The following is a 21,509-nucleotide window of genomic DNA, read 5'->3' as shown; positions in this document are numbered from 1 at the left end:
GAGCATCTTCACAAGCAGGCTGGCTAACCTAGTGAGGAGGGCTTTAAACTAGGTTCACCAGGGGAAGCAGACCAAAGCCCTGAGGTAAGTGGGGACGTGCGATACCGAGAGGAAGCATGAGCAGGAGAGCGCGAGAGGGGAGGGCTCCTGCCTCATACTAAGAAAGCAGGACAAACAGCAAGTTATCTCAAGTGCCTATACACAAATGCAAGAAGCCTGGGAAACAAGCAGGGAGAACTGGAAGTCCTGGCACAGTCAAGGAATTATGATGTGATTGGAATAACAGAGACTTGGTGGGATAACTCACATGACTGGAGTACTGTCATGGATGGATATAAACTGTTCAGGAAGGACAGGCAGGGCAGAAAAGGTGGGGGAGTTGCATTGTATGTAAGAGAGCAGTATGACTGCTCAGAGCTCCAGTATGAAACTGCAGAAAAACCCGAGAGTCTCTGGATTACATTTAGAAGTGTGAGCAACAAGAGTGATGTTGTGGTGGGAATCTGCAATAGACCACCAGACCAGGAGGATGAGGTGGACAAGGCTTTCTTCCAGCAACTAACGGAAGTTACTAGATCACAGGCCCTGGTTCTCATGGGAGACGTCAATCACCCTGATATTTGCTGGAAGAGCAATACACCAGGGCGCAGACAATCCAGGAAGTTTTTGGAAAGTGTAGGGGACAATTTCCTGGTGCAAGTACTGGAGGAACCAATTAGGGGCAGAGCACTTCTTGACCTGCTGCTCACAAACTGGGAAGAATTAGTAGGGGAAGCAAAAGTGGATGGGAACCTGGGAGGCAGTGACCATGAGATGGTTGAGTTCAGGATCCTGACACAAGGAAGAAAGGAGAGCAGCAGAATATGGACCCTGGACTTCAGAAAAGCAGACTTTGACAACCTCAGGGAACTGATGGGCAGAATCCCCTGAGAGAATAACATCTGGGGGAAAGGAGTCCAGGAGAGCTGGCTGTATTTTAAAGAATCCTGATTGAGGTTCCAGGGACAAACCATCCCTATGTGTAGAAAGAATAGTAAATATGGCAGGCGACCAGCTTGGCTTAACAGTGAAATCCTTGCTGATCTTAAACACAAAAAGAATCTTACAAGAAGTGGAACACTGGACAAATGACCATGGAAGAGTATAAAAATATTGCTCAGGCACGCAGGAGTGATATCAGAAAGGCCAAATCACACCTGGAGTTGCAGCTAGCAAGAGATGTTAAGAGTAACAAGAAGGATTCTTCAGGTATGTTAGCAACAAGAAGAAAGTCAAGGAAGTGTGGGCCCCTTACTGAATGAGGGAGGCAACCTAGTGACAGAGGATGTGGAAAAAGCTAAAGTACTCAATGCTTTTTTTGCCTCTGTCTTCACGAACAAGGTCAGCTCCCAGACTACTGCACTAGGCAGCACAGCATGGGGAGGTGGTGACCAGCCCTCTGTGGAGAAAGAAGTGGTTTGGGACTATTTAGAAAAGCTGGATGAGCACAAGTCCATGGGGCCGGATGCACAGCATCCAAGAGTGCAAAAGGAGTTGACTGATGTGATTGCAGAGCCATTGGCCGTTATCTTTGAAAACTCGTGGTGATCGGGGGATGTCCCGGATGACTGGAAAAAGGCTAATGTAGTGCACATCTTTAAAAAACGGAAGGAGGAGGATCCTGGGAACTATAGGCCAGTCAGCCTCACCTCAGTCCCTGGAAAAATCATGGAGCAGGTCCTCAAGGAATCAATTCTGAAGCACTTAAGAGGAGAGGAAAGTGATCAGAAACAGTCAGCATGGATTCATCCATGGTCAAGTCATGCCTGACTAAACTAATTGCCTTCAATGACGAGGGAAAAGCAGTGGACGTGTTATTCCTTGACTTTAGCAAAGCTTTTGATACGGTCTCATCAGTATTCTTGCCAGCAAGTTAAAGAAGTATGGGCTGGATAAATGGACTATAAAGTGGATAGAAAGCTGGCTAGATTGTCGGGCTCAACGGGTAGTGATCAATGGCTCCATGTGTAGTTGGCAGCTGGTATCAAGTGGAGTGCCCCAAGGGTCGGTCCTAGGACCGCTTTTGTTCAATATCTTCATTAATGATCTGGAGCATGACGTGGATTGCACCCTCAGCGAGTTTGCAGATGACACTAAACTGGGAGGAGAGGTAGATACACTGGAAGTATGGATAGGATACAGAGGGACCTAGACAAATTAGAGGATTGAAAGAAAGAAAGAAATCTGATGAGGTTCAACAAGGAAAAGTGCAGAGCCCTGCACTTAGGACGGAAGAATCCCATGCACCACTAAAGACCGAATGGCTAGGCAGCAGTTCTCAGGAAAAGGACCTAGGGGTTACAGTGGATGAGAAGCTGGATATGAGTCAACAGTGTGCCGTTGTTGCCAAGAAGGCCAATGGCATTGTGGGCTGTATAAGTGGGGGCATTGCCAGCAGATCAAGGGACATGATCATTCCCCTCTATTCAACATTGGTGAGGCCTCATCTGGAGTACTGTGTCCAGTTTTGGGCCCCACACTACAAGAAGGATGTGGAAAAATTGGAAAGAGTCCAGCAGAAGGCAACTAAAATGATCAGGGGGCTGGAGCACATGACTTATGAGGAGAGGCTGAGGGAACTGGGATTGTTTAGTCTGCGGAAGAGAAGAATGAGGGGGGTTTTGATAGCTGCTTTCAACTACCTGAAAGGGGGTTCCAAAGGAGGATGGATCTAGACTGTTCTCAGTGGTAGCAGATGACAGAACAAGGAGTAATGGTCTCAAGTTGCAGTGGGGGAGGTTTAGGTTGGATATTAGGAAAAACTTTTTCACTAGGAGGGTGGTGAAACACTGGAATGTGTTACCTAGGGAGGTGGTGGAATCTCCTTCCTTAGAAGTTTTTAAGGTCAGGCTTGACAAAGCCCTGGCTGGGATGATTTAGTTGGGGATTGGTCCTGCTTTGAGCAGGGGTATTGGACTAGATGACCTCCTTAGGTCCTTCCAACCCTGATATTCTATGATTCTATGATTAACAGGTCAAGTTAAGATGGCTTCCTTCAACCTAACTCTGTAGTGTAGACCAGGCCTTAGAAAAAAAGCTAATTTGGGTCAGACACAGTCCACGTTCCATCTTGTTCCCATGGGAAGTAACAGGGAATTAGAGGAGGTCCCACAGCTGTTCCAACCTTTATGCCCTTGCATAGGAGCACAAGGCAGCACAGGGCCCATGCATGGCCCTGACAAGCACAGCTATTTAAAGATTCCAAGCTCATGCACAGGAGATGCATTTGCATCTACAGTGGGATCCACACTAACACATTCTCAAAGAACTCTTGAATTCAGGATTGTCAGTTTAAAAAAAGATTTGCACCACGGTTCAGAAAGTTCCAAATCAATCAATAGTGATTTCAGCACATGTGGATTGATTTGGTCCTAGTTTTATATCTGGCTAGCTGCTGAAAAGGCAAAGAAATTGGTAAAAGTTCATCAGTATTTAAGGGCTAATAAAAAAATTGGTAGGGTCTAACTAGTTAGTAGACTAGGAACTTGTTTATTGTGTTCTTGTGTTTTATTAAGAGAATTGTAAGCTTTTTATTTTGAACAATCTGTACCTTATGTTTGAGAAATAGATGTAATTAGGGAGTGAAATCTCAGAATATGTGTTTTGTGTTCATTTTATAAAATTTTTCTGGGTTTTTTAAGCTCAAGGACACTGTCACTATCACCACTTTGTGTGGTAAACATCTTTGTGTTGTGTTGTTATTGCCTCTACATTTATTGCAAATAATCTGATCTCTGCCATTTCTTGACACCTGTAGTTTATCCTTATGCCTTGGTTTGCGGTTTTAATTTGATGCATCTTCATTCTTTCACTAACTGGTATTTCTCAGTTTTGTTTGAGAAGTAGTTTTCACTAGCTCTGCAAATATGAATTTGCCAATTGACATTCTTGTGTGGGATCAAATATTTTTGAATGACGTTGTCCAGTCATTTGCTTTCCTCTTCATGTTCCCATCAGACATATTGTAAATATTCAAAGGCCCAGGGTTTACCACATGCAGCAGTGTGAAAAATGTCACCCTCTCTGATTTTGCTGAAACACCACTTGCCTCAAGGAAAACATGGAAGTGGTACAGGCATCTTGTCCAGTACTCTGCTATGTTCCTTTCCAGACTGAGGCATTGAGGTAGTGTCGTTTGCTCTATTTTAGTTTTCCTCTAAGTGTGACATGATCAGGGTTGCCATTAACAGACTGATTGTGCATTCCTGGCCCTAGTCACTTGACATGGATTACAGTTACTAAAGGTTAATATCCCCATCACATGACAGGGGTCAGTATCCTCTGATTCCCCACTTATTATCATTACACATATGAATTCTATTAATTTTGAAAAGGGAAACAATTTAGAAATTAATGAGTTCTACTAATTAATTTATTTAGACTCATTTCTGAGACACATAGCTCCACTAGTGTTGTATATTAGCAGGTAGCCTGATTTGTAATGATATAAAGCAGATGCACTGATTTTAAAGTGTGAAAAATGAGCATTTAAAGATAAAATTTAACATTTCTGTTATATTAAACACTTGTGGATATAGCTGTGGCTTTTCCTAGTCATTCTCCCATCATATAAAAATATGCAAAATTCTAAACAAACAGATACATTCTCAGTTAAAAATAAATGAAGAGTCTGCACTTTTCTGCTTGGTTCAATCAATAGTGAGATCACATGGGTTACATTTTTCTATTTTTATACTGCCTGTTGCTTGAAGGCCAGGTGGCATCCTGTAAGTTCACTTTTCAATTCTACATGAAGAGCCACAGGCAATCTCTCGTAATGTAACTTGCCTTAAAAGAACAGCAGTGTCAGCAATTAATTTTTAGACTGCTACTTGCAATGTATAAATTTACATTGATGTATTTTGTGAACTAATGCCCACAGTCTAGACTGTTATAGGACACTCACTGCCATGACATCTGGGGATACATCAAGGACCTCATCCTGCAAACCCTTACTCATGTAAGAATCCCTACTCATTGAAAGAGTTCCAGGGGGCCCTTAATGCTTGTGAGGAACATAAGTCGTCACAATAGAACTAATATCAGTGAGAGATGTTTTGGGTTTTGTTTTTTTTTTAAATAAGAACTACTCCTTTGGCAAAGCAAATAAATTAAAAGAAAAAATAAATTGTAAATTTCATTTTCTATCCCAAGAATATTTTCATTCCAATAACATCACCACTAACACTCTACATTTGTTGGTATAAATGAATCACTGCCATTTCAGTGGACAATTGACATTGAGAGGCCAAATTAACCTACTCTTTTTAAATAAAGCAGGACATTTCTAGTATGCGGGCAACACTACCTGGACTATGCTTTGGACTATCCCAGGAAACTATCCTGGCAAAAAGACTTAAGAATCATAGACAATATTATACCTGAAAAGGCAATTGATTATGATAGTCTCTTCTGAATACAGAATCACTGTATGATTTTATATTGTATTATTTACAAAAATTAAATGAGCATGGTTGATGGCATGTGTCTTTTTCATTATTTCAGTAACTGTATTAAAATAAAGAGGTTTCACACATCATACGATTTCTCTGGCCTTTGTAAATATAGAGCTACAGGCAACAGTAAAAATTCAAATAACTGGATTTGTTAATCTGAGGAGACCCAGACTTAGTACTGCATTTAATTTGTTAAGTGGGAGGAAGATTATTTCAGACAAGGTACAAGGCAAGAGTCATCCCACTTTTCTTAAATCATATAGTAAAGCTAAAAGCTTAAAATATTCTAAGATTCTATTTTTTCAATAATATAAAACTACATTTTAAATGTTGAGCTTAATCCATACACAGTTATAAAACAAACTGTGGGCATTGGCCCAATATAGACTATTTAGAATAACTTGTATTCAACCATCCATACTTCCATAAAGCCCTTTTTCTCTAAATTGAATGAGGTTCTATTCTCTAATGAGGCATTGAAGAATGGTTGTGTTTCATTTTAATTGTAAAGAGATTAAAGAAAAATTACTTAATATCTGTGAGTGACTAATGACCTTCTGAAACACAAATAGATATTTTCCCTCAGAATCACAGTCATAGTGAAGTATTGGCATGCCAGGAGCTGCACCTGTTTCTGGTTTATGGCTTGTGGTTCTATTAGGGATGGGAAAGAAACATTTTAATTCGAATCAGACTTTAAACTTTTCAGTGTGTAATATTTTCACATTCAGATTGGTGGCTTACAAACTAAGCTATTTCTATATCATCGTATTTTAAATAAACCTGTTTTAAAATTAATTTAAAATAGGATTTAACAGATGGCGATGACTCTCATGTGCAGAAGTTATTTATCAAAAAGCTCTTCTAAAATTCAAAGTTTTGAGTTCAAAATACATTGGGGAAAATTAAAAGCTCCATAAAAGGTCATTAACTATAAAAACAACTGAATGTCCATTTATTCATGGATTATATAATTTCTTTAAATATTGAATCAGAAACTACACTTTTAAAATAAATTGTTTTGAAACAGAATGAAAAATATTTTCCCACTGCTATCACTAGGCAAGAGCCATAAAAAGTGTATAAACTATATCAGAATTATTAAAACAGTGCCACTAGTCTCTAATACATTATTATAAAAAGTGGAGCATTAAACTGAAGGCATTCAGTATACGCTAGAAATTGTATGGTAGTTACTGTCCTTGTGTAATAATCCTCTGAGACAGATTGGTGGAAGAGCCTAACAGCACTAGTAGTGGTTAAAAATGTGGAATCTTTATCTGCTTGTGTTTCATGGGGATCAGGGAGTGTGCACATCTGCACATAAACATATTTGCTGGCTGAAATTCACCAACACTGATATTTTCCCTGCTGAAATGTAAAAACTTAACTCCAAAGATCTTATCTGATACATGACATTACAAGCAAGACTATCGATTCAGTTTCTAAATCAAAAGGATATGTAAAAATAACTAAAAGAAAAATGAAACAAATGTTTTTTTCTTTTGCATGCATCTTCTATAATCCACAGTGGAAGAACTGATAGAAAACAAATTCTTTTGTCATATGTACATTACAACTTCATCTTTATTGACTGAATGATACATGTATTAATCAGCAAGTTGTTGCAAACCACATGAGGTGCTGCAGCCCCACAAATGCATATTTCCCATGCTACTGAACATACTTTCTACTATTTCAGTGGAATATCCCATGAAATACTTAAATAGAAATATTTTCCTCAGCAGCAAAATAGTATCTTTAAAAAGGCTCCCATTTATATATTGTACTACAACCTGCTTGAAACGATCCAGAATTTTTACTCGTTTTAATGTGTCTCACTATTTTTGTCATGACATCTCATACTCCAATTTCTTTTTTTTCATTGTCTACTGCAGTTACCCACCTGCTTTAACCCTAAATCACCTAGTAAGATAAAATCTAAATAGACAAACCAAAGCATAAATTCAAGCTGCAATAAATGAATTATGGATTAAAAAACTGCCCCACACCTCACACTGTCTAATTTAGGATACTGTATAACACCTATCATTGTAGTATCTAAGCTTCCCAGGTAAACTAAGTGTGTAAGGTAAGCTCCCTTGTCTTGAAGGAGGTGATGTTTTTTAAAATCTTCTCTTCTCCCCTTCTGGAGAACAAGGGTCTGCCTGGGAAATAATTCTTTTTAAATCACCAAATAACATTTTATCTGCTCATGGAAGCAACAAATACTTCTGGTGAAGCTAGCCTTGCACAGGTGGAAGTGAAAATATAAATGCTGAACCTTCATTATCATCTGTTACAAATAACTTTATACTCCTATTTTATGAAAACAGAGAGCTCATATTTTTCAGTTGTATTATTTTCCTCTCTAATAGGATGGGTGCATCAAGGTAGGTGCTTCAAGAAAGAAAGGAAAACAGAAGCATTGTACTGTGTTTTCAAATACTTTTTTGTTTTGTTTCACGCTGAAAAATATAACTGTAGTTCTTAGAAAACACACTAGGGTTGCCAATCCTCCAGGATTGACCTGGAGTCTCCCAGAATCGGCATCAATCTCCCGGTGACTATTGAAAGCAATCTGGAAGATTTTAATAGGATATTTTAAGAAAATGACATTATGTCATGTTGGGGGAAAAAATCTCGTGGAACCGCTTCAAGGTTGGCAACCCTAAAACACACACATTTTTGACTGTATGGATATTTATCACATTTGGAAGAGAGTTAAAATGATTTTAAGGAGGTACTGAGAATAAAGTGATATTCTAGGGTTCCATATTTATTACTTTCAATAACTCCGTATCAGCTTTGTTCATTTACATTTTAATTTTACAGGCTAAAGGAGAATTTTTCTAACTGCCAGCCTTGCAAACTCAAACCAGGATCTGAAAACTCTAGCTGTATTCTTTCTCCCTCACAAATCTTCAATAAACATTTTTTCTGACAAAACTTCGCAATTTAGTTGATGTTTAAAGCAGGATAGAATCCAGCTTGCTCTCCTATAATTTTGTAGTGCTAACTGCATTTTAAAAAAGTGTCTTATTTCTGTCAGTAAAATAAGCATGACTTAAAGACACCCAAAGAGAAGATACATAAAAGGTGCTCTTTTCACAAAATTTTCTTAGTCTGACTGCACTTTAAAAACACTAATTATAGAAACATAAGACAGTAAACCCATGAAAAGACTGGGGTGGAGAGTCCTAGAAGACTGACATTAAGGAATAAATACATGTTCGTTTGAACCAGGGATTCCCATACACTTCAATTACTCATCCTGACAAGATTATACATCAAAGAAGCAATCAAAAGAGTTCTATTAGTCAATGTGCATATGTTAATTTGCATAACTATAGATGTTTCAGAGTAGCAGCTGTGTTAGTCTGTATTCGCAAAAAGAAAAGGAGTACTTGTGGCACCTTAGAGACTAACAAATTTATTAGAGCATAAGCTTGGGTGAGTTAGATAAGCATGAAAATATCAATGCCAAAAGGACTATAAATAAATAGAAAGTTAAGACAAGTCAGCAAAAGAGGAGATACTTTCTGAATTTAGCTCTAACACATATATCAAGCTAAACAAAGTAAATGGACTAGAAGATTTTCATAAGCTGAGAAAGGTTTATTCCTCTTTCAAAACAAATGCCTGAGTTCACCTGGCACCTTCCTCTTTGGAAGTAACCAAACTTCTCCAAACCAGTTTGACACCTGTTGATATCTTCTGTGAAGCACAGATGAATCAGCACATGCCACATGCAAGTTTAATGCACAGACTTCAGCAAAGCAGTGAATAAAAGGACACCAGAGTTTCACATTAGGTGCATTATCCTAAAATAGAGGAGGCCTAGAGTAGAATATCTGATCCATTACTATGTAGCATAAATGCAGCGTCCTCTTATTCATTGTTTTGAAAGATGTATGTGATATTCAACAACATGCCAAAAAACAAACAAAAACCCAACATCCCATGGCTTAAGAGCGTCCACTTTAGGGACCAGATCCTGCAACTCTTACCATACATGAGCTGTCCTCCATTCTCACTGAAGTCCCTGGGTTTGTTGCATGAGTAAGAAAATGCAGGACTGGACTCTAAAGTTTCATGATTTAGTTTCCATTACAATTTTGTTCAGCGTTAAAAATATTAAACAAATATTGGTCTGATTTACTTCCCTTTACAACCCCCTTCCTCTGGGGATTGCACGGTACATACATCATAGTATAAATTGACTATGTCTACTTTTTCTTGGTGCTTCCACTAGCTTCTTAGAATAGGTTTCACTATAGCAGGGTTTAAAATGGCTCAAAGAACTGCAGGTTTTGCCATTGCCCCAAAATGGAATCTGATAGTTTTAAGGCTCATACACATTGTTGCCGCACATTTGGCCCAGAAGTCTTTATCTGTTTAGGCTGGCTCTATTGGGTATGTAGTTATCTCCCAGAGAAGCCCGGGCTGTAATTGCTCAATAGTGGAATGTCATTAGTTCATGACATTTATTACTCAGGCACCTTGTATAAAGGGTGGAAGTGCAACTACTGGGAAAGTGGGCCAGCTAAAAGACCGGGGACACGTCTCTGCACTAGTTTATACTGACAATGAGAACATCCAGAGTTACATTGGGGTCATTTGAAAAAAGGATTGGAAGGGATAAACCCCCCTGCTTCAGGCACAAGGCAAGATCTTTGCCTCTTCCTCTTGAAGCAGCCACTGGCGGAGGGAGGATGCTGGAATGGATGGACCCACGGGCTGGACCCGAGGTGGGCAGTTCCTATGCGCCTAGTTTTTTCCTACCGGTGCAGCCCTTCTCAGGGTAGTTACAGCCATACGCGTTTTCACTCCGACTTGAACCGCTACTTTCGATTCGTTTAGTGACCCCCTCCAGCCACCTAGGCGGCCTGAATAACGGCGGCGGGTGTTCCCGGTCCATGTTAGAGCCCCGAAGGAAATAGCTGGGGGAACCGCTGCTGATGAGGGGTGATGACCCGCGGAGGGATGAGCCTATGGCAGGGGCGGGGCAGACCCTACCAGAGAGAAGCCCCGGGTATAGAGAAGCGCGGGGGGGGGGGCGGTACCTGCTTGTCCAGCGCGGCGTCCTTGGCGCTGCCGGCGGAGGCGCCCTTGGGGGCCGGCGCCCGCTCGCAGTTGCAGCCCTCCAGCATGTACATGCCGGCGGGCCGGGCGCTCCTGCTCGCTCTCGAAGTAGAAGAGCACGTTCTGGTAGAGCGCGAACCACTTCTCGTGCCAGCGGCTGGTCTCCGCCGTCTTCTTGCTCAGGTAGCCGCGCTTGGTGCCCTCCTTGCGGGCCAGCAGGGCCAGGTACAGGGCGTGCCCCTCGTTGTAGCGCACGCTCTTCTGCATGGTGCCTGGGCAGCGGGCCGGCCTCCGCTTCCGCCTCCTCCTCGCTGCCCGCCCGCCCTGCCCCGCATACGGCAACTGCCGCCGGGCGCTCACAGCCCCGCCGAGCCGCGACGGTGCCTCATGGGCTCCGCCCGCCCGCCCGGCTGGGGCTGCTCCCGGAGGAGGCGGGACCGGCGCTGGGCCCCTCCGGCCGGCCGCGCTGGCAGGGTCCCGGGGCTGCTCTCCCCGGCTGCGGGACGCGGCTCCGCGCCGCGCCGCGGCTGCTCCCTCCTGGGCCGGGGGTGGGAAAGTCGGGCTGGTGCTGTCCTCGCGGGCTTGGTGCTGCTGCTTCCCTGTGGGCGGCTCTTCCGGAGCCGCCGCTCGGAGGGACTCCCGGCGCCACCGCCCCGCGCTAACCCTCAGGCACCGGGCGAAGCATCCCGAGCTGCCAGGCCTACCCCCGCCAAAAAAGTTGCGCACAGGGCGCCCGAGCTACTCCCGCTGCGGGAGAGAAGCGCAGAGCCCGCGAGGATCCCCCAACAAACTCCGCCGGGAGCCAGAAAGGAAACGTCACGTGGGAGATCAGCTGTAATCGGCTTTGAGCCCAATTTAAAGAGCAAAGTCGTCGCCGCAGCGTTCTCTCCCTCCCTCTGCGTGCGAGGATCTGCCTCCTCCCTGCCTGCCCCCTCTGAGGGTTTATCTCCATCCAGACCACGATCTGGCCGAGGGGGAGAAGTACAGGAAAGCCGGAGAGAGAGGGACAGAAAGAGACATTCCACAGCGCTGGGGGGAAGGAGCAATAATGGGAAAGTTGCTGCCGTGTGTCATTTTCCTCCCCTACCTGTATTTGTATCTAAACTCCACCCGGCAAACTGCCTCATACTTAGTAGTGGTCGCACTTAGGCATGCATTTCTCTCATTTCCTTTGCATAGGATGAAAGGGGCGTATCAGGAAAACGAGAGAATTAAATGCTTTAGTACGTCCATAGAAAACACTCAGGCCCTTGCCTTTTTTTTATTATTGTAAATTAATTCCTTTCGCTATAGCATAATACTTATGACTTTAATAACTATGTACAGAAGCTGCTGGGATTTTTCAAGTCTTAGCATTTTAAAAAAGAAATCTTTAATAGCACAACATACAGACAGCAAATCATTATTAAAAAGTGAATATTACACGCATGTAGATTAAGTAGGGTTTAAAAAAAATCAGTGACACATTCAAAAATCAATATTACCAGATATTAGTTTAAAACAGTGCAGGCATTTTTGTTGGAAGAAAGAAGTGATTTTTTTTAAATGTGGCTTTTAGAAATTTCAGACGTACTCTTTTCCAGATAGCCCTGTTTTAAACAAATATAAAGGACTCAATGTATAGCATGCTTTATATCAGAATCCAGTCTACTATACAAATGAACCACTTAAAAGCTTTAGCTCAAATTACCACTGTTTAGTTCTAAGAACATTTTTAATGAGCATATTTGAAGTATCATATATAAATGCAAACCTTGGCCCCTACAAACCCATAGGGCCAAACACAGAGACAGTTGCAGGAGTGAGATGCTAGGTCCCAATCCTTCAAAAAGCAAAATTTATTTTACATTTAGCTCAATAGGACTAACTACTTGCATAGGTTTTAAGTGATCAGGGCAAGTGGATGCATGTAACTATTAAAAAATAAGCATACATAAAGGAAGCAGTTTTTCCTGACATATCATTATTACATAATACCTAACAGCAATTTAAACTGTATTAATAGGACTATTTCCACCAACTAAAAGAATTCAGCATTCACCAAATGCTTTTAACATTTCCCTTTATTGGGCTTGATTTTGTATTCCTGATACAAACCAGACTTTAGAGGAAGTTTGGGGGTGTACTAGAACTGTGAGATTGGAATCCTTATCTTATGTATCTGCCACAATTTTAAGGGATACTGTTAACTTCAATCTTTCCAGATTTTTAAAAAAGGAGTTTAAAGTAATTTCATATCCTACACTTACCTGATCCCTCCTGCCAATTTTTGTGAGTTTATAGCCACATTTCAATTTTTTAAAATGTTTTTCTCTCCATTCCTTTTGACCAAAAGAATCACACAGCCAAAAGGGGAAAGTGACTCTCTCATTGACTGTGTGAGTGAAGTAGTGAAGATGAGAATATACAATGTGCTGTCCAATGGACAAAAAACAGAAAACATTTTTCTCTAATCTGTTCAGCTATCATAATCTTAGATGTTATCTATAAAAACAGTTGCTGAAACCTCTTCACACAGAATGTAATTTTTAAGGCCTTGATCCTGCAAATACTTGCAAGTAATCCCATTGAAGTTGACAGTGTCCTTTTAAACTGTGGCATTGTAGATATATAATAAGAGCTTCAAATTCTGCATTTCTAGCATCTCCCAAAACTTCCACTGAAATCAGGTATGGTTGTGCAAGGACCATAGGTCAATGGGACTACGCCTATACATGCAATAGCTCACATGCATTTGTCTGCAGGATTGAGGACTTAGTTGATAGTATCCCTTTAATTTAGGCCCACCATTTCAGATCTTTGTTATCCCACAGTATTCAACTACTGCATGAAAACTGATAGAATATCATTTTCTTCGTGTAAATAATAGCCAAAACAGTAAAATTTAGGGTTTAATAGATGCTATCAAGTAAGGTCAGTACGTAGGTTGTAATGTGATATCATTTTCAATATCTGATTATGGCTAGTGCTTTCCAAAACTAATGCAGTTCATTCACATTTCATGACCAAATGTTACAGTTACATCCCATCATTCCTAACATAAGGTATAATTTTAGGCCCAGTTCATGCATTGTATACAGTAATAAACCCCTTTGCATGAGTGTGAACTTCATAACACAGTTTCTCAGACCAAGAGAATAGGTATGTGTAGTACCAAAATTATACCCATTCAGCAGTTATTTTAACTACCAAATCTAGAGACTAGTTGATAGTTTGAATTATTACATGATTGTGATATAGGTACATGTACATTTCCCTAAACTAGAAAAGTTGAACACTATTGTCGATATAGCAATCAAGAGTTGCAATAAAGAATGGATGATGCTGTTCATCAAATTGACAGTGTATAACAATAAGTGATGGTTACACTATTCCAAAGTTCTATATTTAAATATGAATAACTTCTCAATAATTCTACTTTCCTTATATCTGTGGTGTCATCATTCTTATAAAAGCACATCCAAGTTTTTATCTTTTTTGTATCTAAATAAATATTTTTTTAAACTTCTCTTTTACCAATTATAAATAAGTGGTTCTTTGCTGACAAACCATGGGCCACATTCAGAAGTGTGCAAGAATAAGTTACAGATCCAAAAGCAGATGTAAATGGGTTTAAAGGTGGTCAGTCAGTGTATCTTACATGCTGAAGAGCCAGAATAAAGTGCACATTAAATTAGGTAGTGGCTCTACTTTAACTTTCATTAGCTTTTCCTGCTACATTGCTCTTTGCTAGCTCCTCAGGGAGTAAATTCCACCAACTTATACTTTTGGACTCACTTTGTGAGAATCTACATCACGTTACACATCATCTCTAGTTTAGTCCCCTATATTTCCTAAATGTTGTGTCAGAAAGTTTGCCAATTAAGTGGATATATGACTGGCTGAACATTCTCAGATAGTTTTAAAATTTGATTATGAATAGTCATATTATAGTGACGCCTAAAAGCACCAGCTGAGATCATGGCCCCATTGCACTAAGCACTGCACAAACAAATAGTAAGAGATAGTCCCTGTCCCAAAAAAGCATCGTACAAAATTTATCATAGACTTGTAAAAAGAGTGAACATAAGAGCACAGATTGTCACACCATTTAAGACAGACAGACATAGGGTGAGAAGGGAAACACACAGAGGTAAAGTGACTTGCCTGAGCATTACACATAATGCAAGCAAAACACACTTTTACCAGAAGTACCTTCATCTTTTAAAGACAGCATCAGATACCATGCGTCCTCCTGCCTCCCTTGCTCTCTGTTTATGTATAGTTCTGAAATGCTAACCTGGAATAAGAATATTTCTTATTGGACACAAACAAACCAGCAGTAATAAATCTCATCTGCACCAGCTCTGACATTACTGAACAATTAGTCCATTTTGAGTAGATTGAATTGGACCCTGGCAATTTAATTTTTTTAAAGGGGGGGGGAGATGAGCAAGTGTAATACTACTGAAGAGACCAGCTTTATAAATGACAGAACTGGCAATAGAGCAACTGAATATTTTGGACCCTAATATGTGTCTGATAGTGTTGTTTAGCTTGCAGAGTTAAGTGGTTCTTGCTTCTGGGTGTTTCTACTCCTATTTGGATCCTTCAAGTTGTTTACCGACTGTTCAGTCTGCTTGCTCAGGTTTAAGGATGACGCTGCCAATAACTTTTCATTCCAGAGGATAGATCAGTAGTGTGTTCTTGTGGTTAGCCACAAAGCCATTATGCTGAAAGGGTCCCTGACCCTTGTGGTCATTAAAGGATCCAGGGCACTTTTTGCAACACCCAGAGTTATTAGCCTTGGTGTCCTGGTCAAATTCCAATTAGGATAATTGCACTCCACCTGCCTAAATTCACATTGTAATTTCAACTGTGTAAATAAATTCTTCATTTTCTGTCTTAAACTGTTGTAATAGTGTGAAACAGCTGCTGCATTCCAAAGCAGAAGTACCTGCATTCCAGCAATGGGGAAAATGATACACATATATAGCATATAACATGCTTTATGATTCTTCTAGATGAAAGACAACAAAAAATGAGGTATACCTTCCTATTATGAGTTTCTTTCTGAGGGAGCACAGGATTTGTCTCAGATTATTGATAGGCTGCACTGAAGAGGAGAAAGTTGTGATAATGAAATGTCCATCGAATTATGATTTTTAAAATGACAGAAGAGAGTGGAACATGCTGCCATTTTTTGCATGGTTTTACATAGTTATTGTCACATCAAGTTGTACATCTGGAGTGGTTTCTGTTCATTTCTCATGTTGTATGGTTGCAGAAAATCATTCTTCACCTCTAAAAGTCAAAATAATATAGATAGTACAAATGATCTCAAACTGTTTGTTAACAGATGCAATTCTTTATTGGTAAAAATTAAATCTAATATCTACTCTCAGAAGTAAAATATCAGACCGAAGACTGCTGATTTTACTTAAATTTCCACTGACATCAGTGGGCCTACTCAGGTGATCAAGGAGAACAGGTTTTGGCCCATGTGTAATGGATTCATAACATTCAGCTAATATTTTGTGGTACCCTATAATGCAGATAGATTTGGAACCATGCAACATTATGTACTACATGTATTATAAGCTGCATGCCCTTAAAAATAATCTAACAGAAATGTTCAGACACCTTGTTCTATAATTTCCCCCTTTGTATATATAAACAGATTTTTTGCTTGACTGTACCTAGCTACTAATGTCAATTGAGGAGATCCACCCTTCTTTTGTACTAGTTATTTAATTGACATTTTTGTGATTGCCTACGAATTCATGGATAAACTGCTTTAAGGCACTGTGCAAAACATACCGTGTTAATCCATTTTCCATTGTTCATTCTATTGCTGCCCCTTTTCCAAATGGAAGCAGATGTCCAGAGCCTTGTAGTTCGGCTTCCCAGTGGAGGAAAATCATCGATGCAAAGTCTGGGTATATTTTAAGTATTTTAAATACTACACATATATACACCAGTACTGGAACAGAGATGGCCAAACAGCATGCGGATAATCCTGTCGTTCAGCAATTTCAGTTCAATACCAATGGCCACTTCCCATGAAGCGACTCTGTCTCAAGAATTGACTCTAATTAGAGACCAAATTCTCTTGCTGGTCATACAACTGAAGCTGCACAGAAACTTGCATAACAAAACTAATACTGCCACCCAGCATGCCTTCCGAAGAGTGAATATTTGCTGTCACCCAAGAAAAAGGAACATGAAGACTATGTATAACAGCAACAACCGGTGACACCTGCCAGAACAGCATGTACCACATTTATCCCCATTATTATAAGTGATAAACCCAGATAAAAGATCAAGCAACAAATGACTGCAAATATGAGAGAGACAGGGTGGGTGAGTTAATGTCTTTTATTGGACCAACTTCTATTGGTGAAAAAGACAAGTTTCTGAGCTCCACAGAAGAGAATCTCTAAGGCTTGTCTCTTTAACCAACAGAAGATGGTCCACTCAAATATATTACCTCATTCACCTTGTCTCTCATATCCTGGGACCAACATGGCTACACCAACGCTGCAGACAACCTTAGAAGCTATCATGCTGTTTCTGCAGCTCATGCACCGTGATTTAGAATATTTGAAAGCCCTATCAGTAGGCTTTCTACAGCACCATAGAAGTGCATAGGTGCTTTCAGGCAAAAAGACAGGTCCCCTGCTCTAGGAGGTTAGAATATAACAACCTGACCCTGAAGGCCCTTAACTTTTACCCATAGTGCAGAGTCCTGTGCATCTTCCCAGTGAAGTCAATGGGACTGTTAAGCTGCTAGGGCAGCTTTCTGCCACTCAACTTTTCTACCGTATTTTTATTATTAGAAAGTCTGCGGATCAGGCTAAAGTTAGTACTGAAAGGGAAACTAGCATTTGTAGTATGGAGGTGTTTGTACCTCCAACCCTTTTTAGCACTAAGCTCCAAATGGGGAGTGAGGAGACGACAGTTTTTCAGGTCTGGTTTCAGTGACGATGCCAAGGACAGCAGAGATTCACTAGCTGAGTTTAAAATTGAAGTGCCAGTGTTCAGTGTGTCTGCTGAAGATTTAAGTACCCGCAGTCATCTAGGTCTTCGGAATGCTAACGTTACATAAAAAGTCACACAAACATTTTATATAAATATAATATAGATAGAGTAGATATGGATATGAACTGAACTTTACATTTGTGATGCAAACACTGTACAAACATATTTCTACATTTTCTTCATGATCTGCATGTTATTTTAACTTGTATAGTGAGGTACCGCTCAGTGCAAGTGTGAGATAGACCCTAAGTCAATGAGAATTTTCCCCTATGTCACGGTTTTCTGTGCATTAGATTTCACAGATCACTTTGAAGAATTCAATATCCTTTCTAATAAGGAAAATAACTAATTCCTACAGTTTACAACTAACCAAAGACTGAAATTTTATGTACCCCAAAACATTTCTGGAAGGGAGTTCAAATTGATTCTTTAGTTGCTCAAAAGACATCAGCACATCATAATACAAATTTCATAACCTTTAAATATCCAAGTAGTTCTCCAAAGGGAGTCAATAGAGACTGAACTCTAAAGTGTACAGCACCGTGTAGGCTTTATCAGAAGGAACTTGGTAACTAGGGCAACAAATTTAGAATGAAAACAACATGTTGTATCAGGATGAAATTTCACTACTAGTAGTTTTTGTTCAATCAGAGCCAAGCCAAATTGCAAATTATTTTTGTCTGTTATAACAAAATACATAAATTAGAAATATTCCCTATAGCTGAAAGATTTTCAAGGCAAATCTGAAAATTACCCGCTCCTCCTCCCAGATCTGAAGAAAGGTTAAGGCAGCGCAGTGGGTACCCTGTGGAACAAGAAGAAACAATGGGAAGAATTAGTGATATTTACATGCCTTAATACTGATACAAGGAACATACAGATATTCTTCTAAAGGGTTGCATAATTCAAAGGAAACAAGTTTGATAAATGAAGTAACCCCTGGTCACCTTGAAAGACACATTTAATGTATTATGTAACTGAATAGCTTTCAGAAGTAAAGCAGCAGATTTTTCAACATTAACTTTATAGCTAAATAGAGTTGTATACTGAAAAAAATCCATGTGATGGGAAATGGAATCCACTGGATTTCTCGTTACAAAAATCAAAGATTGCAGAGTACATATATAACATCAAGGTCATTTGGAGTTTCTGACTTCTTTTTTTTTTTTATGTCCATCCTGTATTCATATTTTACACAGATTCCATACACTGAAATTCATTTTGTGAGTGTACTCAGATGCACCTGGGGCTTCAGGGTATAGTAAAGAATGCCCAAGAACAAAATATATAACTACAAAAAATGTCTTAGAAAGCATGTAGGACAGGCAATAAAGAAGTGAGCACAATATTATCACTTCATACATGGCAGTCTGGGCTAAAAGATAACACAGATTAATAGAGATAAATATTTGTTTTAATGTTTTGTTTGATTTTTTGTGGAGTGGGGAGAGGATACAGAGGTTAGTATTCATATTGCTCGCTTCCCCAGTATAACCTCCTCACGCATCCTGTATGCTCCATATTTATGTTATGATACTCAATTGGCACCATTTTGCAAATGGCTGGAGGCCACTGATAGAAACAAGACAGAACTTCAGAGGGTAGGTAAGTGAAGGCTAAAAGAGACAAAATAGTTTAGAGATCCTTAAACAAAAGAGAACAAAATAGAAAAAGGTAACAAACAAGTATATTCAAAATAGTAGCAGAGAGAAACTTATAATCTATTCTCTGCTGTGTTAGTTAGCTTTCATGCATTGCAAAACTGTTTAATTTCTTGTAAAATGAAATAAAATTACTTATTGATATTCTACTTGTAATAAACCACATCATGGTGTGCCTTAGTAAGCTATTGATGCACTTCTAGGTAACTGAAGGCATGAACCCACCCTAAAACTTCCCTGGTATTTTGCGAATGTAGATGATATCATGGCTTATTGTTTAGATAAGTTCTTTCTGAATCTATAATAGGAATGTCAATGGCAAAATAACTTGCCCCGTTAAGTTTGTTAAAAGAAAATGTTTAGTGTTTCTAAACTGGATTATTTAATATTTGAGTGGCTGATGCTTCCAAATTCACAGGAGGAGGTAAAACACAAGATCATTATTTTATTTTATTTTATTTATTCTGTTTTTATTTATTACAATCAGTTATGAAGGTGGAATAATTATTTGACATATGACATGACAATTTTGACATTTTATATACTAGATAGATAGACAAAAACACTATTAAACTACAGAAAATGCTGCAAGAACACAACACAAAAAGCAGCCAAGTCAGACTGAAGATGAACCATTCTGAAATGAAATGTATGTGGTCTGATGCCTTGCCAAAAGCCCAAATAATAGTCAAGGGAGAACAAATAGAAGAAGCTGAACAATACGTCTATTTAGGCCAAGAAATTATCATGCACCATGATCAGGAAGGTGAAATCTCACAAAGAAAGAAAGCTGGTTTGCACACATTCAATTCTATTGAGGATGTCCCCCAAGGAAAAATCAACAAGGTAACATGTGCCAATCTCTTCAGCTCAACAGTACTGCCAGCAATGTTGTACAGCAGCAAAACATGGATACTGACAAAGATAGAGGAGCAACAACTGTGTCACAGAGAGGGCGACAGAAAAGAATTCTGGGGATTTCAATCTGCCACCGAGTCCCCAGTGAAGTGATCAGACAGTAGAGTGGAGTGCAGGATATCATTGTTGAAAGCAGGTACAGTAAAATGCGATAGGCCGGGCATATAGCTAGGCTCACTGATAATCAATAGATTACAGCTGTTGCCAAGTGGTACCCAGGGGAACTGAAACGACCACTTTGCCAACCTCTAAAGAGATGGGAAGGTTTAATTGCAGAAAGGCATGGCCACACATGGGAGAAGGAAGGCCAGGATAAAAAGAATGGAAGATGTGTTGTGATTGACACAATCTATATGAGGGCTGAAGGACTAATCGATTAAGGTTATCAAGGTAGATAGACAATAGACCCAGATATGATATAGTGATACTGTACATATACCTGGGAAGACATCAGATGATGCCCTATGCTTTACTTTGCCAAAGATCATTGTTTTTGGAATTGATACACAGTACATTTAAGATAGTTTTATGGGGGTTCAAGAACCTTATTTATCCAAATTACTCTAGTTCTCTTACAGCATTGGAATGTTTGAAAGTGAGCTCTTTGAATTACTATTGCTTCATTCTGCTATACTGAGGTTGACTGTGGAGGCCGACATATGTCTTATCTTCAGCCCTGGATCCTGTGTTGTTTAGGAAGTAGACAGGCAAGTACCAAAAGCTGAAAGAGAATCAGAGTATTCGGACATCCAATAACATAATATAATGTGATTTGCCCTTCTTAACATGATTATAATTTTAATTTTTTTTCCATCATTGTTCATACTTTCTTTTAAAAAAGTTACTGCCTATGAGTCTAATGAAGATTATAAATGTTATAGTCATTACCACTTATTATTATGGTTATTATGTATGATTAAGCTTGCTCATCCTGTAAGCTGAGCAAGTTTTCTTCCAGAGGGCATGTCTTTTGTTTGTGTTATTAATCTGTAATGCAAGTTGACAAGAACTATAATTAAGAGAAAGAAAAATGACGGGTCTGGATGATAGGTTGCTAATGGCAAACAGAGGATTTACTGGAAACATTTTGATGGGGGAGTTAACTGTCAGAGTTCCCCTGGTCAGGGCTGCCAAGGGAGAAAAAAAATAAACATCTGGGCTGTTTCAAATTAGGGATCTATATAGATTGGGAGAATAACTCCAATTTATTATTTTTGTCACTCTTCATATACAAATAGTTTGCTTATGTCTTTTCAGAAAAAACTTTTTAAAATGTTTACACTGAAGGGGACTGAGTGGCTCATGGAATTAGTAATGGGATATAGAGCTT

General features: G+C 39.6%; 1 protein-coding gene and 1 long non-coding RNA gene across 2 annotated transcripts in view; one reads left to right on the top strand and one right to left on the bottom strand.

Moving 5' to 3' along the window:
* Positions 1–11,571, bottom strand: part of RASGRF2 (Ras protein specific guanine nucleotide releasing factor 2) — a 225,546-nt gene extending 213,975 nt beyond the window's left edge. Inside the window, 2 exon segments of the mRNA XM_038403244.2 lie at positions 10,562–10,672; positions 10,674–11,571. Coding sequence (XP_038259172.1) covers positions 10,562–10,672; positions 10,674–10,847 — 285 coding nt within the window. The 5' untranslated portion in view covers positions 10,848–11,571.
* Positions 10,603–20,530, top strand: LOC119856107. Its single transcript, XR_005293164.2, has 3 exons — positions 10,603–10,763; positions 15,482–15,605; positions 20,131–20,530. It is a non-coding gene; the product is annotated as an uncharacterized LOC119856107 (long non-coding RNA).
* The last annotated feature ends 979 nt before the right edge of the window (positions 20,531–21,509 follow it).

Source organism: Dermochelys coriacea, chromosome 5 (genome assembly GCF_009764565.3).
Source record: "Dermochelys coriacea isolate rDerCor1 chromosome 5, rDerCor1.pri.v4, whole genome shotgun sequence".
In the NCBI taxonomy this organism is placed as follows: domain Eukaryota; kingdom Metazoa; phylum Chordata; order Testudines; family Dermochelyidae; genus Dermochelys; species Dermochelys coriacea.
Note: the sequence above shows the minus strand (reverse complement) of the source record. Positions and strands in the feature narration are given on the sequence as shown.